At 47.2% G+C, this 26,519-nt stretch overlaps 1 protein-coding gene across 4 annotated transcripts in view; it reads left to right on the forward strand.

Moving 5' to 3' along the window:
* Window positions 1–26,519, forward strand: part of GALNT18 (polypeptide N-acetylgalactosaminyltransferase 18) — a 564,545-nt gene that overhangs the window by 126,733 nt on the left and 411,293 nt on the right. Inside the window, exon 1 of one of the 4 annotated variants that reach the window (XM_074997380.1) lies at window positions 1,832–1,961. The exons of the other annotated variants lie outside the window; for them this stretch is intronic. Coding sequence (XP_074853481.1) covers window positions 1,844–1,961 — 118 coding nt within the window. The 5' untranslated portion in view covers window positions 1,832–1,843. Of the gene's footprint in view, window positions 1–1,831; window positions 1,962–26,519 lie in introns of those variants that run through there. 4 annotated transcript variants of the gene reach the window in all.

Genomic DNA, 26,519 nt, shown 5'->3' on the forward strand with positions numbered 1-26,519 from the left:
GCAGTGTTCAATGCGTGCAGGCATTTTCACAATTATCTGCGCGGAAAAATAGTCGGCGTGAATACCGACAACACCACCACCATGTTTTATATAAACCGACAGGGGGGAGCCAGGTCTCGTACGCTTTGTGCGGAGGCAGTCCGACTCTGGAACTGGTGCATCGCCAACAATATAATCATAAAGGCTTCATACCTACCGGGGGTCCACAACGTCAAGGCAGACCAACTCAGCAGACGCTTTGCGCCCACTCACGAGTGGCAGATCCGTTCAGACCTACTTCACCAGGTGTTCCGCAGATGGGGTTTTCCCCCAATCGACTTGTTCACCACCCGAGAAAACAAGAAATGTCCCCAGTACTGCTCCAGAGCGGGCATGGGACAGGAGTCTTTGGGGGACACCTTCATGATCCCATGGAAGGGCCCTCTACTTTATGCGTTCCCTCCCACGACACTTATACACAAGGTCTTGGAGAAGGCCAGAAGGGAGAAAGCACGCATGATACTCATAGTCCCAACCTGGGACCGGCAACAGTGGTTCCCATTGCTCTTGTGCATGGCTCAACATCGGCCATTTCCCCTACCAACAGTACCGGACATTCTCACTCAGGCTCGGGGGTCAATACTACACCCGCACCCGAAGAGACTTCGGCTACAAGCATGGCTAATCCATGGCTAAGCACCTTAGAGACTACATGCTCAGAGGGAGTACAACAAGTCCTTGAATGTAGTCGGAGAACTTCCACCAGAAAGACTTATCAGCACAAATGGTTGCGTTTTTCTGAATGGTGTTCCTCCAGGCAACTAATACCCCAGGACGCCACCATACCTACGATTCTGGATTATTTGCTACATCTCAAACAAAACGGACCTTCGCTATCCTCTATAAAGGTGCATCTGGCGGGACCGCCCTTTGAACCATTGGCTACGGTCCCCCTTCGACTACTTACTATTAAAACGACTTTCCTCCTGGCAATCATGTCAGCTCGCAGAGTGAGCGAACTTGCGGCCATAATGTCCACACCACCCTGCACGATCTTCTCAAAAGAAGCGGTGGTCTTACGATTACACCCAGCCTTCGTTCCGAAGGTCTCTTCAGACTTTCACATCAACAAACCAATAGTGCTGCCCTCGTTCTATCCTAAGCCTCACAACTCAAATGAAGAGGCGCGGTTGCACTTACTTGACGTAAGAAGGGCACTGGCCTTCTACGTCGATAGAACTAAACCTTTCCGGAAAACGGACAGACTCCTGGTGTCCATTGCATCCAGGTCAAAAGGAGAAGTGCTATCTTCACAGAGGATTTCAAATCACATTGTGTCTTGCATAAGACTGTGTTACGAGATTTGCAAGACTCCTCTGCCAGTTCCGCCAAGAGCCCACTCTCCTAGGGCGATGGCGGCATCAACAGCCTTCTTCAAAGGCATCGCACTGAGAGATATCTGCACGTGGTCTTCCTACGACACCTTTGCCAAGCACTACGCCATGCACAGGATGCTTGATGAGGATACACACCTGTCGACAGCAGTCCTTTCACGGGCAAGCTGCGCATAAATTGGGTACCCACCTCCTTTTTCGGGGGGGGGGGGGTTACTGCTGGGTCGTCACCTACTGTGGAGCACCCACGGGGACCACTCGAAGAAGAAAGAGAAGTTACTCACCTGTGTAGTAACGATGGTTCTTTGAGATGTGTCCCTGTGGGTGCTCCGCTACCCACCCGTTCCTCCCCACTTCGGAGCTCTGTTTGTGTGTTTTTCAGGGGCGTCCGGAGCGGTTGATCAGGAGCTGGCAGGGACCAGATCGCGCACGTGACCATAAGCGCGCGAAGAGCCGACGCGCATCGGCGCATGCGCGACCCGACGGAGACTGCTGAAGATTTTCCGAGCTGCGGCGCCAGAGCGAGCCTGACACATACTGTGGAGCACCCACGGGGACACATCTCGAAGAACCATCGTTACTACACAGGTGAGTAACTTCTCTATTTCTATTCCAATTCATTTGATAATAAGATGATAGAAAGTCATCAAGTTTTCAGTAATAGTCTTTTGGGATATTTTTGTATGTTTTTGTAAGTAAGTAGATTTTAAGTGAGGTGTAAATTAGTTGTATGCAAAACAAATCTGACTTCACAAAAAGGTACAGTAATCTAAAAAGGTTGAATGGCATTTGTTGCAAGACCTCAGGTCACTTTAGGACCATGTTTCTCAACTGGTGGTACACAGACCCTTTGGGTGGGGGTCAGCAACCAAGAGCCAGTTTATTTTAATTCAGTAAAAAAATCAGTAATTCAAGAGCTGCAATGCATGTAAATGAGAGACGGTCCTTGATAAATAATGTCAAACTATGTTTTTGTAACTCCTATGTTAAGAACAGCACAGACACAATGATTTGTAATGTGACACATATTCACTAACTTTTTACATATTCTATTTCCTCACACTTTACATGTGTGTGTTTGTGTCACTACCTTCCTGACTTTCCCTCCCAAATCTTCTCTCTCTCTGGAGGATGACGGGGGAGTTATGCAATGTTTTGTGATCACTTATTTTTTGCTGTTTAGCTATGTGTTGTTCATTGTTGGGTTTTTAGACTGTCACCGTTTATCGAAAATAATCAGGAAGTGTGTTTTTACTTTGCAATTATAGCATCGGGAGCCATAAATAAGCGCTTAAAGAGTGTCATGCGGCCCTGGAGCCACAGTTGCAGACCTGTGCTTTAGGGGTATGTGGGAGAAGTCTGTGGGTACTTACAATTTTTTTTGAACAGGGAGTAGTTCATGAAAAAGGTGAGAAACACTGCTGTATGGTAACACTGACTCATGTGTACCTGTAACAATGGACCAGCTCAGTGAATAGTGGGACTTTCCATTCCCTTGTAGGCCAGATAAAGACACTCCTCTGAGATACCTCTTTATACACCCATATATACAGCTTATGTATTGCCCCACTGATGTTAACCCTTTAGATGCTGCCTTCTGCCATATCCAGTTACCATCCATTACCTTCTGCATGTTGATTTGGTCAAAACATCTCAATCCATCCTGGTGTTGTCCTGACCTTATCCTTAGGATGGGTCATGTTACTTTTGGGGAATGAATTTGCATTGAAATGTTCTGTACCATCCTGCTGGAGTATGTGTCCCTGTGTGTTCTGATGCCTAGTATGTAAAACCCACACATTTCTATCAGCCCCGTTTTTGCCAGATTCTGTGAGCAGATTCTGCCTATAGCTTACAGCCAGGCTTTGCTTTATGCCATTAAACCTTTGATCACTACTTAAGCCAGTAGTGGGCAACCTGCAGCCTGGGAGGTGCGTGTGGCCCATTGGGGTTCTGTGTGTCCCATAAGACATTTTGTTTACCACTGCCTGTATGCAGGGTTGCCAGATTTTGTTGGTTTCCATCCATGTCGTCTTTTCCTACTGATACTACTAAAGTGACATGCACAAAAAGTAAGGGCATATGGGCTGTGTCTAGACTAGCCCCCAACTTCAAAGGGGGCATGGTAATTAGGGTGTTGAGAGATTGCTAATGAAGTGCTGCAGTACATATGCAACACTCCATTAGGCTAAATCTCCCCTGCGGCAACTTCGAAGTGTGAAACTCCAAAGTGCCAGCTTGTGTATCGCCATGGGTCAGCGATGGGTACTTGAAAGTGCCTACGCTACTTCAGAGTCCTTTACTCCCTTTACTGTGGCTACATGCAAGCTGGGACTTTGAAGTTTCACTCTGCAAAGTTGCCACAGGGGAGATTTATCCTAATGAAATGCTGCATATGCACCACAGCACTTCATTAGTAATCTCCCATCAGCCTAACCCTAGCCCATGCCCCCTTCAAAGTTGGGGGCTAGTCCAATTGCAGCCATGAAAGAGATACGTGCCGATTGCTACAATTCATTTGGCATATCTTGCAAATTCTAGGTATGCAAGCACAGTCATCAAAACTACCCTATCCAGGGAGAATGTCTTGATTATGACAGTCCCTCAGCCCATTGAGATGGAGGGTCACTTATACAGCTGGCTCGCAAGCCTAGGTTGCCCATCACTGACTTAAGCTTTTGTTTTGGAGGACTGAGCTAATGTTTCAAGTTCTCTTACGGCCACATCTGCCAGAGAGTCCATATAGCATTCCAACCATGTATGCTGCTGCTGAAAAGAATCTCACTCTGTTTCTGAGACATCCTGTTACATGTGATTGATAACTATGCAAGTTCCCCAGAAACTTCCTACAGAAAAGGAAAAGCTGCTGGAAGGGAAGTATTCATCAAGAGGTTTCAGGGAGCTCATTACCTTCCACACCACAGAGGAACTTTGGATAAAATCAACATTTAAAGGGCAGCCTTGTATTTTAAAGAATAGGTGGTAGGGGTAATTTGTATCTGTAGTTACATTTGTAAACACAGAATTTAGGAACTGTCAGGAAACTGGAGAAGGTTCATTGTCACTGTTTGTCTGCTAATAAAACGAGAGAAATGTTTCAGTGCAGAAATATAATGAAGCAATAAAAGCATTTCTTCATCAGGGATCATTTTAAAAACCACACTTTTTGTCCCACAATTTCACTTTAATTTGAATTCCTCATACTTGGAATGGGAAGTATGGCAAGTACAGCACTATGTTTATGTATTGCGTAGGGAGTAATTGCTCATTCTCATGGGCTCTGTGAGGAGCTCATGTGGCATGGGAGAGGAAGTGAGGGTACATAGGTCTTGTCTCACAAGAAAGCTGTTGCTTGTTAGATTTCCAGCCCAGTTTGGCACACTCAGGAGAGTGGGATAGATCAGATAATTTGCTGGGTGAATGAGTTGCACCAGACTAAACCAAGAGTTGACTCAGTACGTTATTAAGGCATCCCTGGCCAATAGCAAGTGTTAACCATCTGGAATTATGCCCAATTATTATATTTGTTGGAACTGTTATTGTTACAGGAATGACTCCAAAGCAAATACTACTGTCTTTGTGCCTTAGTAACCTTTAGTTCCTTCACACAGGCAGGGGAGGGCATTATTTATGAGCTATGGTGGTGGAGTCAGGATTAATAATTGGTTGATTGAAAGCTCCTCTGGTAACAGTAGTGGTAGAGACACAACTACTGGCTTCTGAAATCTTTTTGAACGGGGTGATAATAGTTGACTTTTGTTTGTGGCTGTGCATATGCCACTGAACAAAAATCCACAACAAAGAACTACTTGATTTTCATTTAGCATGTTGTGGTAGAGTGGATAAGGATAAGCTTTTACATTGTTTCCTTTCTACTTTCATTACTCCTGTCTGACTCTTCTCTTTCCGAGGATCAAGTCTTATTTGTTGTTTTGTTACTACTGTACACCAATCTTATTGGGGATGTTTGTAAAATATATTATATACTATACATTTTAGACACACAAGAATACACACTATGAAAAATTCAGGAACTCTTTTTCTAAATGGCTATGTCTACACTAGCCAAAAACTTCAAAATGGCCATGCAAATGGCCATTTCGAAGTTTACTAATGAAGCGCTGAAATACATTTCGAAAGGTCCTTTTCGAAAGGACCCCAGCTACTTCGAAGTCCCCTTATTCCTGGGGATTACAGTTAATGGGAGGCTGAATATGAGTCAACAGTGTGCCCTTGTAGTCAAAAAGGCTAATGGCATATTGGGGTGCATTAGGAGAAGCATTTCCAGCAGATCTAGAGAAGTTATTACTCCCCTCTACTCTGCACTGGTGAGGCTACATCTGGAGTATTGTGTCCAGTTCTGGGTCCCCCAGTACAGAAAGGATGTGGACAAATTGGAGCAGATTCAGCAGAGGGCAACGAGGGCAGAGGGTGGGAGCACATGACCTGTGAAGAGAGGCTGAGAGGTTTGAGCTCATTTAGTTTGCAGAAGAAAAGGATGAGGGGCGATTTGATAGCAGCTTTCAACATCCTGAAAGGGGGCTCTACAGGGGATGGAGTGAGACTGTTCTCAGTGGTGACAGATGGCAGAACAAGGAGCAATTGTCTGACATTACAGAATGGGAGGTGGAGGTTGGATATTAGGAAAAACTATTTCACCAGAATGGTGGTGATGCACTGGAATGCGTTACCGAAAGATGTGGTGGAATCTCCCTCCCTAGAGGTTTTTAAGTCCTGGCTTGACATAGTCTGGACTGGGATGATTTAGCTGGTGTTGATCCTGCTTTAGGCAGCGGGTTGGACGTGGCGACCTCATAAGGTCCCCCCCAACTCTAGAATTCTGTGATTCTGTGATTATCTTTGGCGAGGTGAAGGATTTTTTTCAGTGTAGTTCCATGTCTACTAGGAGGTCACTGGGGCTGCTTGCAATTTTTTATTCCCTCCCACAAGCTCCAATCCCACTCTATTTTAGAGACTCCCTGCAGACCCCCATGCTTCTCCCTTCTCCCTTCACTCCGCACACAATTGTACATCATGCATAAAGACAAAAATAAGTAGCCACATTGACTTGAAAGAATCTACCCTGCTCCCTATATCTCTCACCCTCACAAATATGTCTTCTTGTTTTACTCTGCCACAGAACTTAGGTCATGCTTACGATGGAATACAGAGGGGTTTTTCTGTGTATCCCTAGGCATGTGGAGCAGATAGATGATGTGACTGGTGGATCCTCTGGTGCTTCAGGTGACAATTGTTACTTATTGTTATACAAGAAATTCCTGAGGCATGCAAGAATTGTAACTGCTGATATGATATAGATGGAATGATTTAGTTGGGGTTGGGCCTACTTTGAACAGGACCTTGGTCTAGAGGATCTCCTGGGGTCTCTTCCATCCCTAATCTTCTATGATTATGAAGACCAGCATACTTAGAAAAGTAAGGCTGTAGAACATAATTTTCAAACATCTCTTTAGCTATTTTATTTTCCTGGATATGCTTTTTCATGAACTATGTCCTATTATCTCTGTTCACGTGTCCTATTTTGGGTAGCAACTGCCATGTTTTCCTAATAGCAGGTAGTTCTGGGTTTGCTGGAGGAAGGTGTGGATAGAAAGAAATGCAACTCAAAGTGGCAAACAGACTGTGAAGATAAAGTAGGACGACCCTCTCCCTCTGTAAGCTTTGCAGAATCTTTGTAACCTTCGCAGTATTTATATGAATTTTGTTCCATCTCCTTGCTGCATTCCTTCATGTATGTGGAACGTAGAGGTGAAAGCCAAGGAAAGAGAGAATGTGTCAGTTGGGTTTGTGAGCATAAATATAAATTGGACTGTAAGGCTCATTAACTATGTAGTTATGATACCTTTTAAACTTTTAATTTATTTTCAGCCATTTTCTTTCCGTATTCCGCACCAGGTAACTGGAGAACTGAACAGACTCCCTTTGAATTCCAGGGAGACAAACACAAAATCTATTTCTGAAGTAACATTTATATAGGTTAGCTAGGGGAGTGCCACCTGAGAAATCAGCTTCTTATGGGATGCATCGTTACAGGGAAGAGAAATAGGTCATTTAGCTGTAAGGCACACAAGTTACACAACTCAGCCACTGTTATTTCTAGGTTGCCCCTTCTTTTCCATATATCCTTTGATTTCAGAGAGCATTGAGACAGACTCTTGGTTTCTGGAAACTAAATGAAAGCATGGCTTTCTTTGGCATCTTGCTGCAGACCTCTCAGTTCACGTTGATTTGAACCAATCATGATTTCTGCTCTTAAGCCAGGTATATAAAACTTAAAACCCACTGTTAACTTTGTGGCAGCATTTGCCCCAAATACCTCCTGTGTGCCTCTTTTGGAGCTGGGTGGACTAGGGATGTCAGTTTAGTTCTGCTTCTCTCCAACTGGACAAATGGGCCCTTTGTGATGGTGCTTTTTCCTCCAAGGAGCATGAATTGATTTATGGAGGTACATAAGCTGCACATGGTCAGACTGGTCTTTAGTCAAAGCACAACTGGCAGCCAGAATCTTCAGGCAATGTTTGTAATGGCTTACTAGTGACCATAAACTGTACTGCCTGGCCTTTCCGACACACACCCACTGAACTTCTGCTGGACTCTGTTTGCATCTCCACCAGACAAAGGAAATGGAACTCTGTGGTTCTGTACTTCAGATCAATCTGCTGCCTTGTCACGCAGAAAGGTCATCAATATGCAAAGAGCCAAGAAGCAGATTCTTTTGGGGGATTACTGTATTATCTTGTATCCATTTAAGCGGCTTTTGTGATGAATTGTTGCTATAAATGATTGATTTTTTCAGAGAAGTACAACCTTAACTTCTGCCCAAGGCTGTACAGAACCTTGGCCTGTTTTGTGTTTTAAATCAGGGGCTTCTCACTACAGAACACAGGCTAGTAGTGGAGAAAGGGTGACATAAGTTTCACCGGCGTAAGTAGTAATGTGCATAGTGCTATATTGGTGGGAGAGCTTTTCCCACCAACATAGCTACTGCTGCTTGTGGAGGTGGTTTTATTATGCTAACAGAGCTCTGGAGCTGGGAGACTGAGCAAGGCAGTTGCCCTGCTCAGTTTACCCTCTCTGTGAGTGAAGGGGAGCTGGGAGCCATGGTGCTGCCTGATTTCCATCTTCCTGCCTCCAGTGAGACCTGGGAAACTGGTCAGTCCCGCAAGCAGCTGGGAGATGGGAACCAGGCCTTACTGTGTACCTTCCGTTGTATCTAGACTTTCCCTATCAAAAACCCCGAGTGTGATCTTTGTTTCTACACGTGTTTTTCAGAGGCTCAGAAATATGTGTCCTACCACTCAGGCATGAATTTTTTTAAAGGCCTCACAAGAAAGCTGACAGGGTGCTTGAAATGCTTTTTGGCTGAGGAGCATTTCCGTTCTTTGTACAAGTATTGGTGTCTACACCTCAGGCATATGGAATCCTCACAGCATATAGTGTATGAAGTCTCACAAGCTAGTCTATTTCCCAGAAAGATACCACCCCCTAAGAGCAAAGCAGAGTCAAACCCATTGGTTCTCCTCTGCTGGACAAAGGGCTAATTAAATCAGTGCCCAGTTCAGCGAGATTTCAAAGTGTTTGTTCAGTTTACTCCACAGACTTCAAGACTTCAGATGGAATGGACCTATCCTGCATTCTAAACATCTGTGTCTGATTGCAATCAAAATTCATTTAAAATAGAAGAGGAAAAAATCTTCCCATTTGGATGCAGTCGACAGTGTGTTTCCATCAGTGATTGTGCCTCTTGCAGGAGTGTGGCTTTCTTTTCAGTTCAAGCACAGTATACTGAGGCTTATGGGAATAATGTTGGAAGTCAGAGCAGCTCTGTAAAGGGAAAGCGTTACACCCACCCACACTACAGGCCCTCTAGCTTACCTTAGCACTCATCACAGAGGATTCCAGGGTGCATTTTTGAATTTTTGTGCTTTTTTTCTTTGTAACCATGTATTTAGTTGCTGCCAAAAATTCCTAAACCAGAGGTTGGCACTTAAATATACATAAAAATAAATCAGTTGTCAGCTTCAGGGAAAAACGCCAAAGGAGCCCTTGCTTCAGGGCTGGAAATATCTTGAAAGCTCCATGGCTTTTCTTTATTTTGGAACCAAGGTGAAAAAATTTAATCCAAACAGAGTGTAATCCTGTAAACTGGTTTATGAATAACCAGATTTTGTTGCATCTGTGCACCTTTCCATGTCAGCACTCATTTGCTTCATCCTCATTATGTTTACCCTCAGATTTACCTCCCCTCTCCTCTGCCCCCCTCCCCAAAACATCCTCCCTTGTTATAATAACTTGTTTCTTCTTCAAGGGTCCCCATGAGTGCTTTACCTTTAGGTGTGCCAGTGCTGCTGCGCCCACTGGCCGAAGATTTGTGTGTAGCCATGTCTCCCTACCCCACCCCACTCTGGCTGCCTATGTGTGCAGGACACAGGCACAAGATGCCTGTGGCAATTACTGCATATGTGCGGGCAGCCGGTTCCTCAGTTCTTCTCTAATTACTGCCAGCTTCAGTTGCAAAAGCGATCCCTCCCTCAGTCACCTGAACAAAAATTAAAATCAGAGCAGCTTATCTTAAATAACAGCTAAATACAACAAGAACAAGAAGACGATGAGGGAAAGCTGCGGACGTGGCTTCTCCCAAGTGTCTCTTGCCGCTTTTAGGGGCTTCGTTCCCGAGTTCAGCCAGTCTCATCAGTTTCACTCATGCCTGGCTTGCTGGATTTTAAAAAGTGCTCCGCTTGTGATCTCTCCATTTCAGTTTCTGATGGCCACTCTCTCTGCATAGGGTGTCTGGGTCAGCACCACAACACAGAAAGCTGTCCACAATGCCCATATTGACAAACTGGTCCAGGAGAGTGAGGCAACAAAACAGCGGATGGAGAAGGCTCTCACACCTCCTGACCACAGCGACTGCCCCCACAGGAGGTTGAGGCTACTGACAAAGCTTTGACTGGGACACACACTAGAGATAAGGAGCTAAGAAGAGGTCTCACACTTCCTTGGCTCTGAGTCCCTGGTGGTGAAATTGACCAGCTCCAAGCACCATCCTGCTGCCCTCCCTGCTTTTAAGGGGGCAGCCTCTAGTGCTTTGCTGAAAAGGCAACAGAAGGAGAGGACTTGCCTCTCATCACACAAGACGGTGCGGCTCTTCGACACAGCCGCTCTCCCAGCACTGCAGAACAAGCCAGCAAAGAGAAAGCAAACATTGGCTTCTGCAAACACAACACCAGTGCTGGCAGCTGCTAACACTGAGAAGCCAGCACTGGTAAAGTGCGCGAAAGTGCTGCTTAGTGAGGCTACAGCCACTTCTGATCTCTCAGTAGCAGTAGCACAGGGGTCCCTGGTTCTGATGCGCTCTCCACCAGTGATGCCGCAGTATATCACTGCAGGGCAGCTCTCTGTCACTTTGGTACTGGGCACCCTCTGCTTAGTGAAGGCTCTTTACATGGCTCAAGGCTTTCATATTCTGTCACTCCAGCTTCTGATTCAGTGAGGTCCTCTGACTCAGACAATGAAATTTCTCCTCAGAGAAAAGCGGGCAAAAAATCTTCATCCAAGCCGGTACAGTTACATCAGTGGAAACAGCAGTGGGTGTACCCACCTATGCCACCCAGCTGGCCTTACTGGGATCCATGGGTGGCTTTTTGACCCCAGCCACTTCCCAGCCATTACCTCAAGCTCTACCGATGAGCAGACCCTGACCCCGTAGTATTTAGTCACTGCACAGGTTGGGGATAATGCTGGTGAGCAAGTCCCCAAACCAAAGGCAGCTGAAATCCAATGAGGATCTTTTTGAGAGAGTCCTGGATCGGAAAAACATGACTGTAATTTACAGTGCTTCTCTTGGTTTAATGTTAAGCGCTTTGGAAGAGCAGTATACAGCACTAATTGCTTTAGGGTTTATATTTAATGTATTTTTATTGAAAAATCTCCATGAACACAGGTATGTGGATGGTGCCGGGGACATATGGTGTGGTGAGCTATGCAGGATAGTTACTGGAAAGTACAGGAGATGTCCTTGTTAGATCAGGACTGAATCCTGCTATGGGGCAAAGGTTCTACACCCGGTCTGTATCTGTGTCACCGTACACTAATCACGACATAAACCAAAATAACAGAAAACCAACAACTAGTTTATAAACAAACACAGAACACAAATATAAAGTCCAATTGTCTTAACAATATCTGGTGAGAGGCCAGAACCCCAAAATGGAACTGAAGGTTAGAACAGTCCTACCACAATGCCAATATCCATGGAAGGCATGTGGACACCTCGCAACTGAAGAAAAGGAACAGAAAATGATGGGATAGTACTGACAAATGACCCAAGATAAGTAGTCTGCTTCCTTCTTCTTTTCTTCTGTTCCTCCATTCTTGATCATGCTGTCCTGCTGCAGCTCCCAAACCGAACATTTTCATGCCTTTTCCATTTTCCTGCCTTTCCTCCCTGAGGGGATATGGTGACCAAGAACTGGCAGCCATCTTGGGGAGAAAAAACCCATTTTTGTGACCTCCCAGTAGGCTTTGAAAAAGAAACTTCTCAAGATCTTATTCTCTTGATTCTGTTCTAGGAAATTGGTATTTTGAGATATCTTTCATGATAACAGCAGGTGGATTTGTAAGATTCAAGATCAGACTGAGTGTGTTCTGTGCCTGTTTCAGATCCTTCCTCACTTTGTTCCTCAGACGTTATTCTGAGGGCATTATAACCAGTTCGTAAGGCAGCCAAATTTCAGACTTTTTTGAGGGGACAAGAAAGATTATATCTTAATCATAAAGGCTGGGTCTACACGTGCCCCTTCCTTTTGAAAGGGGCATGTTAATGAGCAGGTTCGAAAGATGCTAATGAGGCACTGCAATGAATATGCAGCACCTCATTAGCATAATGGCAGCCGCGGCGATTCAAAAGTGCTGCTTTTTGAATCGCGTGCTGCCCGTGGAGACGGGACCTTCCAAAAGGACTCCCCTAAGTTTTTGAAAGCCCTTCTTCCTATCTGTGATCACAGCCTGACTTCCAGGGACTGCCCCTTGCTTGGGGTCCATGATAAATCAGCAGCTTAGGCTATGAAATCTTTGAGGGAGAGTCCCTGTTCCCTTCTCTGTCTGAGGCACTCAGCACTGGTGACTCTGTACAGTGTTAAACGTAGTTATTCACCGTGTACAGAATATAGCTGATTGCTTCTTTGAAACCAAAAGGAGTATATTGAAGGCCAGTCAGTGGGGTTGTGGCTTTCTGACATGCTGAATTTCTTCTAACTTGCACTGTATTCACGGAGTAAAACAAAGCTGTGTTTTTGACTGAACCAGTATCCCTGCTCTTAACCCTTTGATACTCATCTGAGTCTCACACAAATAACACATCCAGACTATCCGCACATATTTTACAACCACACACAATTTTGAGCTTTGTGTTTGCTTCCAGGGCTAAGGGACACCCCAGCATCCCTGGAAGCATTGAAGATCTTCTTTGAGTGATGTCCCTGGGTGCTCCTTTGTAGGTGCTGGGGCTTGTCCTGGCGCTGCAGGTTGGAGACTCCTTATAGCTGTATGTAGCGTTCACATGCGCTCCTGCTGTGTCTGTCCATTTGCGATGTTTTAGTCACGTACATAGACTGGCTGGAGCCATTTCCTATCAATCGCCCCAGGCAGCATACGGAACTAACTGTCTCTCCTCAACTTGACATTGTGAGACTGTTTATTCTCTTTCAAATGTCTTCAAAGTTCTTCTTCTTGTTACCTTTTTTGGTTTATTCATCATTCTTTCAAAAAAAAAGTTAAATTTAAAAGTTTTTATTGTTTCAATTGGACTCAGAGCTAAGTTTCAGTTAATCCTTATTACTGGTTACATAACCTGGTTAATGAACTGCATGTCTGGAGCCCTTTGACCATGCCGGACTCTCAAGGCTTCAGAAACTGCAGACAATGCCATGAAGCAATGCCTGCCTCGGATGGTCACTCCGAGTGCATGTGGTGCCTGGGAGAGGGTCACATCCCTCTAAAACGCAGGGCTTCATCCTCAACTATCTTGCCTGTCAAGAAGTTTAAGACTTTGCCCACCAGGACATTGCCTGCAAGCTTGTAGAGAGGGAGGTATAGTTCAGTAGTTTGAGCAGTGGCCTGCTAAACCCAGGGTTGTAAGCTCAGTCCTTGAGGTGGCCGTTCAGGGATCTGAGGCAAAGAGATTAAAAGTAAAAAAATCTGTCAGGGATGGTGCTTGATCCTACCAAGAGTACAGGGCATTGGACTTGATGACCTCGTGAGGTCCCTTCCAGTTCTATGAGATGTGTAGCTCCATGTATTTCTATTACATTTTATATTATGATAGCACCCCTGGAGTTGTACTGAAGCCTGGCACTTCTGGTACCGCTTCAGTAAAGCCTAAGCCGACCACGAGCAGCAAGGCACCAGACCCTGCAGCATTGCCATCTAAGCCTCTGGAACTGAGGGAGCCGAACTCTTCGAAGTGCCCAGTTCCCAGTCCACTGGTACTGATAAGAGCTTTGGCACCGACTCCTGCAGTGCCAATACTGGCCCTGATGGCACCGGCCATGACATCGGCACCACCAGTTCAGCCTTCCCCATGCTGACCTGTGGCACTGACATTGGCACCGGAGGTTCCTCGTGACCCTGCACTGAGGAAGGCACCAGCCAAGACATGTCACCACAGTCCTTCCCCATGCTCACCATCACCAACTTTGTCACTGGCCTTCTTCCCATCTACGAGAGGCTCAGCACTGAGATAGCCCACTATACAATCAGGCCACCTGGAGAGACATAGCCCACGCTACTACAAGCTATGCAGACTGCCCTCCTCCTTTCTACCGGTGGCTTACTGCAACAGGGGACACCTCCATCTGTCCCCCTTGCCGTCCATCTTCTGGGATCTCCTTCAAGTTGTTCTACTGATACTGCAGAGATCCCTCGTGGGACAGGTGCAGATGCTTGCACTGGTCACCACACTCCCATCACTCCAGTAGCTGTGGTGATGGTGAGCCACTGCTGCTACTACTCTCCCAACTGATATTCCCTCAACTGGGAATCCTCTGATGTGTCTCAATCCCGAGATTGCTACATGCTGGGCCATGTTTCTCCTGGGCTGTTACGAGCTTCAGCTCCATGTTTGCTGCAACAGTCCCCATCACCTCAGAGGCTCCAGGTGGTGAAGACACTAGTGTTGGATGCAGAAGAACAAGAGCCAGTGACATGCCCCCTGGGCTAATCATCCTCATCTCCAGATGAAGCTGTCATCCCAGGAGATGTTATGTCCATGCATGACATAAACAATTTAATGAATTGTTTAAGAGAGTGTCTGTCAGCCAGGAAGTTCCACTTGCCGAGGTTCCCAAAATGTGGCATAGACTGCTTAGGAACTTGCAACTGGCTCAGTCTTCCAAGGTAGCCATACTTATGAAAGAGGACATCCTGAAGGCAGCGGATGAAATATGGCAAACTCCTGCCTCCATCCCTCCTACAAATAAGAAGCTGGACAAGAAATACTTTATTCCCCCAAAGGGGATGGAGTTCCTATTTACGCACTTACAACCAAACTCTCTGATAGTTGACACTACGCTCCATAGATTAAGCACCGCTCAGTTCAAGGAGGCATCAATGGACAAGGAAACCAAGCAGCTTGACATCCTGGGCAGGAAGCTATAGTCCTCAGCCACGCTATTACTTCATATAGCAAATTACATGGCCCTACTTTTGAATCACAACTTCGATAACTACTCAAAATTAATACCTCTATTAAAGTACTTCTGGAAGCCAGAAGACCTATCATTAAATCTGAGGTCAAGCAAGGTTGTACCACCCTTAGGACAGCGGTCCAGCTGGCCTTAGATGTAGTTGATACAGTGGTGAGAGCCACGGGCATGGCAGTTGTCATGTACTGTGCATCTTACTTGCAAGCCACAGCAATACCTAAGGAGCTGCCGGCAAAAGTTGAAGACCTGCCTTTTGATAAAAGAAACTATTTGCTGAGAACATGGACGCTGTCTTCCATTCCAGTAAGGACTCCTGTACAGTGCTGCGTATGCTGGGGATGTACACCCTTCCTTATTGGAGGTGATGCTATCACCCGTACCAGAGGTGTTGTGAACTCGGCTTCTACAAATCTCAGCCCTTTCAGCCATCCAGGCCTTACTGTCAGCCTTGCTCCCAGCAGAGGCTGCAAAGACACAGAAACCAAGGTGGATGCAGCCAAGCCTCCCTGTCAGCCAGACAGCGGGTTTGACTCCCAGAGTATTCCACCACAGGGTGAGGCCCTTTTCACACCAATGGGCATCCATCACCACCGACAGATGGGTACTGAAGATCATCCACTGAGGCTGTGCCATCCCATTCATCTCCATTCCACCTCCCACACTACCTGCTCCATCCCTCTTCAGGGAACCCTCTCACGAGAGTATGCTCCATGAGGAAGTGGATCACCTCCTCTCTATAGGAGCCATGGAATGAGTTCCTCACGAGTTAAGGGGAAAGGGTTTTACTCTCACTATTTACTCATGCAAAAGAAAAGTGGTGGCTGGAGGCCAATACTGGACTTATGCCTACTGAACCAGTATGTGCTCAAGCATGCTCCAAAATGGTGACACTGGTCTCAATCATTCCAGTCCTAGAACTCAACGATTGGTTTGCTGCCCTCAACCTCCAAGATGCCTATTTTTGCACCATGATTCATCCTGCCCACAGACAGCTTCTACAATTCACAGTGGCAGAAGGATCATTTCCATTAGAGAGTCCTTCCCTTTGGACTTTCCACAGCCCCCCTGGTGTTCTCCTAAACCTTGGTGGTAGTAATGGCTAACTTGTGTTGCCAAGGGGTCATGATATTCCCCTATCTTGATGACTGCCTCATAAAAGCCCCCTCTCCCATGGCGACCACACATATGGTACATGCCACACAGTTGGCCTTTCACTCTGTTGGCCTCCTTATCAATGAGAAAAAGTCAACTCTCCAGCCAACACAGAATCTAGACATCATTGGGGCTCAACACGATGCAACCAGTGTGAGAGCATATTTGCTTCTCCACAGGTTCCAGACCATCCAGGACCTCGTGGAGAACCTCAGGAGCAGCACCACCATACAAGACTCAGACTGATGGGACACATGGCTGCAACAACACTTGTGATACAGCATGCCAGACTTCATTTTCGCATGCTACAACACTGGCTGTTTACAGTATACAACACCGCCTACCACAGCCTTCATCACACAGTGGTCCCTCCATATCACATCCTCATATCCCTACTTTGGTGGCCGAGCGAGGAGAACCTTCTCTCCAGGTTCCTGTTCCACCCCAAACAACCAGCCCGGCTTATTATTACTGCAGATGCCTCCCTTCTAGGGTGGAAAGCCCATATGGACACTTTTGCCATTCAAGGGCGATGGTTCCTGCAGAAATGCCTACTGCACATCAACCTTCTAGAACTCAGAGCCATTTTCTGGGCCTGCCAGCACTTCCGATGATACATTCGGGGTGTGACGGTAAAAGTATTAACAGACAATGTGGCAACAATGTACTACGTAAACCGCCGGGGGCGGGCCTGCTCATGTTGCCTCTGTATGGGGGGAATCTGACTGTGGAATTGGTGCATTTGCAGCGGCATCACAGTTGTGGTGTCTTACTTACCTGGACTCAGCAATGTCACTGCAGACTTTCCGAGCAGACGCTTTGCACTGGACCATGAGTGGGAGGTCCACAGCGGGGTACTCCATTCCCTGTTCCAATGCTGAGGTACTCCCCTCCTTGATCTTTTCGCCACCTGTCACAACAGGAAATGTCATCTTTACTCCTCCACAGCGGGAGTGGGTCAGGGACCGTTAGGTGACACATTCTTGAGGTCATGGAAGGGACCTATCTTGTATGCCTTTCCCCCTACGGTTCTTGTGCCCACGGTACTTCAAAAAGCCAGAACTAATGGGGTTACCTTGATACTAGTGGCTCCAGTGTGGGCTACTACAGAGGATGTTGCCTTACTCTCCGTATCCTCTCCCTCTCTTATCACACCTACTCGCACAGGAATGGGGATCCCTACAACATCCTCAGATACGCAGATTATGCCTTATGGCCTGGTTCCTAGTTGGTTCAATGAGCTCAAGCTCCTCTGTTCCACACCAGTCAGGAACATCTTAGAACACAGCCAGAAGCAAACTACTAGAGCTACTTATCTCTCTACGTGGCTCAGATTCACTATCTGGTGTTCACTACAGCAAGTAGACTTGGCATTGTCTCCCCTTAATGCCATCTTGGATTACATTCTGCATCTAAGAGACTCGGGGTTGGCACTAACCTTCTTAAGAGTGCACCTTGTGGCAATTACAGCGTTTAGGGGTCACATCAAAGGGTTCTTAGTGTTTGCTAACCCAATTACTAAGAGATTCCTTAAGGGACTCGTAGATCTGTACCCCCCCATGTAGACCAACTCCCTCTCTGTGGAATCTTGATCTAGTTCTACGGGCATTGGTGAGATTGCCACTTGAACCACTGGCGACTACCCCTCCCAGGATACTTACCATGCAGATAGCCTTTCTTCTCACCATTGCATCTGCCCGTAAAGTCGGTGAAATATTGGCACTCATGGTGGGACCTCCATGTACGATCTTCACTAAGGATGGAGTAACCCTTAGATACCATCTGGTGTTCATTCCTAAAGTCTCCTCCGACTTTCACATCAACAACCCGATAGTCTTACCTGCATTTTATCCCATACTGCACTCGTTGCTGCAGGAAGCAGTGTTGCACACTCCAGATGTCCACAGAATGCTTGTCTTTTATATAGACAGGACCAAAGCATTTAATAAAACAGAACACTTGTTCGTATCATTGGCTGAGTGCTCCAGAGGGGAGCCTCTGTCATCCCAACAGATAGTTCAGATCATTACTGCCTGCATTGCCCAGTGCTATTCTTCCAGCCAGATGCCTCTTCTGGTTGCAACCACGAGCACGTTCCATAAGAGCTGTAGCGACTTCGACAGCTTTCCTTAAGGGAGTGTCCCTCAGGGATATCTGCAGAGTGGGTACCTGGTCATCGTACTAGATCTTCATGAAACACTATGCTACCCAAGACAGATGGGCTGCATATACTTCACTAGCCACAGCAGTCCTCTCTGCTCCCTTTATACAGTGACTCCTTTTGTCTTCTATTCCCTCCTCCATTTATTGGGAAACTGCTACACAGTAGCCTGCAGTGGAGCACCCATGGGATGTCACTCAAAGAAGAAAGCAAAGTTACTCACCTCAGTGCAGTAACTGTTGTTCTTCGAGATGTGTGTCCCTGTGAGTGCTGCATTACCCAGCCTCTTTACCGCTCAGAGTCTGCCTTGTTTGTCTGTTCTCTTTCACAGATTCCAGAGCGGTTCTGAGGAACGGGCTCGAGCCGGTCCGCACACGTGACTGAATGAGTGTGAATGGAGAGACGCAGCTCTTGTGCAGACTGGCTAGATACAGCTATGAAGAGTCTCCAATCTGCGGTGCCAGGACGAGCCCAGCACCTACAGTGGAGCACCCACGGGACACACATCTTGAAGAACAAGTTACTGCACTGAGGTGAGTAACTTTGCTTTCCACAAGACTTTGCGCAGAAGGCTACAGCACGTGCCAGGGAGTTGGGCTCCAGAAGGATGAGGCATAACACAGAAGTGGTGTGTGTTGTAGGGATGAATTGGTTAGGACTGCTGGTGCCTTTTTTTTTGCTGGAGTCTCATTCCTAGAAAACTGATTAACACAGAATCACTCGAGATCTGTTATCTGTCAGTGCAGGTACATAGTGACTGCATAAACTCTACGTAGCTTCAGCTGGTGATGAAAGTCTTTTCACATTCTGGAGCACTTGTCATTTGTCATATTTATTTGAGATGCACAAGAGAGGGTTGTAAGATGCTCCTCCCCACAGCCTCCCTATTGCCTTGTCTTGCCTTGCCTTGCCTTTGAGTTCTGTTTTCATTTCTGATGCAGAATGACTCCCATTAGCAGAGACAGTAATTCACTCAGTGTAAGATTTACTTACAGTACAGCTGTGCTGCTTTGATGTTACCATCTGCCTTCATGGGGAAGGAACCAGTTCCCTGCGGCTCCTCACTGCAGGAGCTTTTCTTAAGGTACCCAAACTCTGAAGCAGCCAGCATATGTACACATTGTGAAACACAGAGGCTGGGTCTATGCTTGCCCCCAGTTTCGAAGGGGACATGTAAATCAGGGGGATGGGAGATTACTAATGAAGTGCTGTGGTGAATACACAGCACTTCGTTAGGCTAATTCTCTCCCATAGCAGCTATGAAGCGTCAAACTTTGAAGTGACCGCAGCTACGTGCATGCTGGCACTTCCAAGTTTGATGCTTCAGAGTTGTCATGGGGGAGAATTAGCCTAATGAAGTGCTGCATATTCACCACAACACTTCCTTAGTAATCTTCCGTTGCTTGGATTAACATGCCCCCTTCAAAATTGGGGGCAAGTGTAGACAAGCCTTGAGTGAAGTAAACTAGTGAGCTTTCGGAAATCAAGGTCTATATGTACAGTCTGCAGTGCTAAAATTTGGATAATTGCATCTAGCTGTGGAAGAATCATCAGCTGCAACCATGCTGGATTGTTTCAATTCCCTCTCTCTGCCCCTGCTCTTCAATTAACAACCTAATTTGGTTTTGCAGGGTACATCCAAGAAACTCTATCTGGGCTTAACTAGAGTAGCGTAACTTCAGATCTCTCTCTAAATATATCGCACCCTTAATTCAGCAGCTCTTAATTCATATTTGATATTTTCTTGTATTTCAGTCCCAAAATGCCATGGTACTGAAGATTTTTTGTGAATTTGTGTGAATTTTATATCTCTGGCCTTTTGTTATTCTACTTACGTCAGATCTGTATTTCTGGTGATTGAAAATGAATATATCCCTCTGACAATGCCCTAGACCTCAGCCACCAGATTTGTACAACATGGGCGAAGTTCTTCTGTTTGTTTACCATTTTATTGGCTAGGAGAAGCTGATTAACTGAGAACACCTGCTGATTTAACTCAGCGGTTTACCTTTCACTGTGATGCACACAGCACTAGAGAATTTTCTTATTACAAGCCATAGTCAATGGCAATTGGGATCATGCACTATGTTTGCCTCAGTGATGATTATTGCTTTTTTGCAGTAGTACTAGCAGATGTACCTGCTTTGCTCAGGTCCTTCAATGAAGAGTGTTTTTTCTACTCCTGTCCCCACCCTGCCTTTCCCATGGTGCGGGAAAGGGCAGGTCAGGCTATGACTCTTTCCTCTGGCTGGTGACAGGCGGGAAGGCCAGGGTGGAAGCAGGTCACATGGGGCCCTTGTGCCCAACCCTGGCAAGAGTGGCAGGGTTGGGGCCAGGGCTGGGCCACTTTCCCCAGCCCCAGTGTACGCTTGAGGGTGGGCGATGGGGAGAGGTTTCCTGGCCTGAGTAGGCTGGGGAGGCTACTGTGTGTAGGTTGCGGAGGAGAAATAGGGCTGCCCCATGCGTTGCAGGGTGTGGCACCTACCCATCTGAAGTTAGGCAGGTGTAAGAGGCCTGTCTTCACATGGCCAGTGCTCTCCTGCTGCGGCTGCTCCCAGTGGTCACTCTGAAGTATGGCTGTTCCCTGCGCTCATTTCCCCCAGTGGTGAGTCTGAAGTGTGTCATCCCTCCTGTCAGCACCCCTCCCTTCTCATGTTCTAGGAAATCCTGGGATTTCAGGCATTTCCTACTTTCCAGGTGCAACCAAATGCTGACCTTAGTTTACATTAGGCTAAGAGAAAGATGCATACCAAATTTTGTGGTCAGTAGCTCTTATGGTTTAAGAGGAGTCTTTGAACAAACAGTACCGCAGACAGACAGACAGATACACTCCAAAGTATATTGTAGATGTAAGGCCCCAAACAGCTGTGTTTCCCTGTAGGAATTTAAATTAGGAGGATACTCAAATTCATAGGGGGTGTCTGGGCCAGTGAAAGGTGAGCGTGTGAGGGAGAAAGTGAGCTCTATGATAAATGCAAAGTAGTACTAATGGGATGTAAAGAACTGTTGGGAAAGGGACAGAGAAGACAGAAAATGTCATAAAGCTGCGATATAAATCCACAAAATGCTCACATCTTGAATATTGTGTGGTCACCCCAAGGCCCACAAAATACGTGGGAATTGGAAAAGGTACAGAAATGGGCTACTAAACTGATGGAAGAAGAGGAGAGCTGAAAATGACTTGGACGTCTCAGCTTGGAAAAGAGAGAGCTAAGTGAGAATATGATACAGGGCTATAAAATCTTGACCGTTGTGATGAAAGTGAATAAGGAAATGTTTAATCTTTCACATAACACAAGAATTAGGGGTTACACAATGATGTTAATAAGTAGCAGGTTTAAAAAAACAAAAGGAAATATTTCTTCACACTACATGCTCAACCTGTGGAATTAAAAGGTTAAAGAAAGACAGAGATAAGTTCCTGGAGGATGGGTCCATCAGTGGCTGTTAGAATATAATGTATAGAGATATACATCTCATAGAGCTGGAAGTGGCCTCAGGAAGTCACTGAGTCCAGTCCCCTGCCCTCTTGGCAAGGCCAAGCACTGTCCCTGACAGATATATTTATTGTTTTTTAATCTATTTGCCCTAGACCCCTTAATGGCCTCCTCAGGGACTGAGTTCACAACCCAGGGTTTAGCAGGCCAATGCTCAAACCACTGAACTATCCCTCCCCAATAGCGAGATCAAGTAACAGCAACACAACACAACACAACAGCGAAGCTAGGACTGGATGATGGGATAGATCACTCAATAATTGCCTGTTCTGTTCATTCTTCTTTGAGTAATGTCCCTGTGGGTGCTCCACTCTGGATGTCAGTGCCTCCCTGCGCTGGCACTCGGAGATTCTTCTATAGCCATTGTTTCCCACTCCATGTATGCAAAGTAGCTCCTCCTCATGCTATCTTGTGCAAGTGTGGCATGGTCCCCTCCAGTTCCTTCTCTGCCATCCTCAGCTGCAGACGAAGTTTTGCTTTTTCTCTCTGAAAGACAAAAAGAGTTAGTTAGGTTTAGTGTTGTTCTGCCCTTATTCAAATTATTTCTCCTGTTAGATGTTCTAATAACCCCAAAAAATTTAAAAGAAATTTAGTTAGCATTAGAAATAGCTGCTGCATCATTGCCATGCTGGGCTTCCCAGGCTTTAGGCAATGCGCAACATGCAGAGAAGACATGTCGGCCTCTGATGGCCATGCCGCCTGCATCAAGTGCTTGGGTGAGGATCACCAAACCCAGTCCTGTACCCATTGCTCCAGCCTCACGGCAAGGGCCAGGAGGGACAGGCTCAAGACTTACCTGTACAAAAAATCCCTCCAACCACTGGCCCCGGAGCAGCCCTACACCGAAAAACAGGTATGAGAGACCAAGGGTACAGACTCTGCATGTCCCTCTACCTTGGTCAGCACCCATCTGTGGAAGCAGGCCCTTTTTTGGTGCATTCCTGGTCTCTGGTGCGGTCCTCACAGGCCATGCCATTTGAAAAGACTGCTACAATATCCCTGGCACCATCACAGCTGGCAGTGCTGAAGTGGGTGCACTGGGAGCCAAGCCCCGCAACATTCAGTGCCTCTGATGCCATCGGCACAGTCAACACTGCTGGCTTTGCCTGCTTCTACGCGGGCATGAGAGGTCCTCAAAAACCAAGACCCCATCTTTGATGCTGGAACTGGAGCGCAAGTGGCACAGTTCCAAGTCTCCATGCCGCTTTCACAAGGCACTGGATTAGGCACCATGTAAGTCCAGGGCCATCGTATTCTTGTGCAGCATCGGAGAGGTCACCAAAGTGGCACCCAGACACTGCTTTGCTGAAGCCCTCGGCACTGGAGTGCAACACCTTGAAGACTCTCCACCAAGAATGCACATGACCCCAGCCCTGCCCAGCTCACCACGGCTACGTCTACACGTGCACCCAACTTCGAAATAGCTTATTTCGATGTTGCGACATCGAAATAGGCTATTTCGATGAATAACGTCTACACGTCCTCCAGGGCTGGCAACGTCGATGTTCAACTTCGACGTTGCTCAGCCCAACATCGAAATAGGCACAGTGAGGGAACGTCTACACGCCAAAGTAGCACACATCGAAATAAGGGAGCCAGGCACAGCTGCAGACAGGGTCACGGGGCGGACTCAACAGCAAGTCGCTCCCTTAAAGGGCCCCTCCCAGACACACTTTCATTAAACAGTGCAAGATACACAGAGCCAACAACTAGTTGCAGACCCTGTATATGCAGCACGGACCCCCAGCTGCAGCAGCAGCAGCCAGAAGCCCTGGGCTAAGGGCTGCTGCCCACGGTGACCACAGAGCCCCGCAAGGGCTGGAGAGAGAGTATCTCTCAACCCCCCAGCTGATGGCCGCCATGGAGGACCCCGCTATTTCGATGTTGCGGGACGCGGATCGTCTACACGTCCCTACTTCGATGTTGAACGTCGAAGTAGGGCGCTATTCCCATCCCCTCATGGGGTTAGCGACTTCGACGTCTCGCCGCCTAACGTCGATTTCAACTTCGAAATAGCGCCCAACACGTGTAGACGTGACGGGCGCTATTTCGAAGTTACTGCCGCTACTTCGAAGTAGCGTGCACGTGTAGACGCAGCTCACATGGTGTATCCTTGGTGCCACCCACATCCCTGCGTTTGTCTAGACACTTGGAGTTCTTGCGCAATTCGGGGGCCAAACTGCCTACCTCAGGAGGTGGCGGTTCCGATTGCAGGAGTGTCTTCCCATCACAGCACTTCAGCTCCATGCACTCCAACTGTTAAGATGTACTGCCTGCCATGGCTTACCTGCAGCTGCCTCTAGCATGGTTTGCATACCACTACCTGTATGCTCGAGAACCCACTCCTCAACGGTCACCTTGGCATGCGCAGTCACTCCGCTCCCATGCTCCGCTGGCATTGTCCATGGTGTCCGGGGACCACTTCATGTCACCACAGCCCACCATGTCAGCGATGTATCCATCATCACAGGACTCTGGGGCTGAGGATTCCTTTTCAGAGGGTGAAGCTAGATTCCCCACTGCACCACTCCTCATCTTCACCAGACAATGCAGTGCTTTCAATATCACCTCCCCCTGCAGATGACTCATGGGATTTCCAGGAGCTATTTCAGCTGGTGACTCAAACCCAGGGAAAGGACCTGCAGGAGGTGCCAGTGAAACTACACAGACTTCTCCGCACCCTGCAGCTTCCCTCTTCCCCCTGAATTGCCATGCCTGTGGATGAGGCCATTTTGGACCCTACCAATGTTATATGGCAGATGCCAGCGTCCATTTCTCATTAACAAGAGGGCCTATAAATGATACTTTGTGGCCTCTGAAGACACAGTTTCTGTTTTCCACATCCAAATTTGTTAGTGGTGGATGCCATCTGCAATAAACCCAAATCGTTTCATTCCATTCCTTAAGACAAAACAAGTAAGAAGTGGGACACCATGTTTATTCCTCTGGCATGTTGCTCCTGCTGGTGTCAAACTACACAGCTGTGCTGGCCAGTTATGGCCACCTGAAACGTGGCAATGCACATCTCATAGAGTTGGAAGGGGCCTCAAGAGGTCATTGAGTTCAGTCCCCTGCACTCACAGCAGGGCCTATTACCATCCCTGACAGATTGCTTTTATTTTAATTTAACCTGCCCAAGGCCCTTGAAAGGCTCCCTCAAGGGTTGAGCTCACAATGCTGGGTTTACAAGGTCATGCTCTAGCCACAGAGCTATTCCCTCCCCCACTACACAAAGCTACTCCAAACTGCAGGAGCTGATTCCTGCTTTGCCTGAACAGCAAAGCCCAGCCCTCATGAACATAATTCAGAAAGGGCACATCATCACCCACATGGCACTACAGCTTGTGATGGATGTTGCAGGCATGGCAGCTGGGGTCATGGCCTCCGCCGTGGTCATGAGGTGCACATTGTGGCTTGAGCCCTCAGGGGTCCCCAAGGATCTGCAGCAGAAGGTGGAGGACCTTCCCTTTGACAAAACTCATCTGTTTGTGGGGAAGACGGACAAGCTCCTTCACTCTATGAAGTATTCTAACACTGTGCTGCATATGGGCCCAGTACCCTCCCTATCAGAGACCATGGAAGCAGTTTCAGCAGCAACTGCAGTGCTTCAGACCTTGCCAACGGCAGAGATCCCAGAGGCAAAGACCTCACTGGCGGTCACACCAACAGCCTGCAGCGTCTTACCTTCAACAACCCAAGCAGCAGTTTTGTGGATGTGGTTGGGAGCCTGAGAGATCTTTCTACTTCAGCCATCACACACTGTGGGTGCCATCCATTCCAGCACCACCTTGGCCCTTTTTTCCACTGCTGGGCTGCCATTACCTCAGACAAGTGGGTCCTCGAGCTAGTGGCCTTGGAGGTACTTTATCCTGTTTACCTGTACCACCCCCAACTGTCCCCTTACGTTGTCCTCTTCAGGGACTCCTCTCAAGAACATCTCAAGCAAAAGTTCAGCACCTCATCTGTCTGGGTGCCATCGAGCCAATCTCCACAGAGTTTCAGGGCAGAGGATATTACTCCATGTACTTCCTAACTCAGAAGAGGAATGGGAGGTGGAGGCCCATCTTTGACCTCCAGAGGCTCAACAAATATTTTCTTTATTGATGGCTCAAGGTGGTGACTTTTGGGACCATTATTCCGGCACTGAACCGAAATGATTGGTTCTCAGCTCATGACCTACAAGATGTATGTGGTCAAGCTGGCCAGATTTCATATGCGGTACCTTCAGCCCAGGCTGGCTGTGTGCTATACCCTGGCTAAGGACCCGCTGTCCAAAACTGTGGGCATACTGCCATGCATTCTCATCTCCCTTCAGTGGTAGTCAGGTCTGGACAACATTTCCACCGGGGTGCTGGCTGACCAACCACCCCCATCTATTACCCTTACTATAGATGCCTCCCTCATGAGATGGGGGCCCATCTAGGTTCTTGTATGGTACAGGGCAAATGGCCCTTCACCAAGAAAGTGCTCAACATATAAACCTCCTGGAACTCAGCCCAGTCTGCTACACCTGCCATTTCTAATGGCACCTCACATTCAGGTCAGTCAACATCCTCATGGACAACACTACCTGCATGTATTGTATCAGCTGTCAGGGTGGGATTCAGTCCCC

The sequence above is a fragment of the Carettochelys insculpta genome, chromosome 6, assembly GCF_033958435.1.
Source record: "Carettochelys insculpta isolate YL-2023 chromosome 6, ASM3395843v1, whole genome shotgun sequence".
NCBI classification, from domain to species: domain Eukaryota; kingdom Metazoa; phylum Chordata; order Testudines; family Carettochelyidae; genus Carettochelys; species Carettochelys insculpta.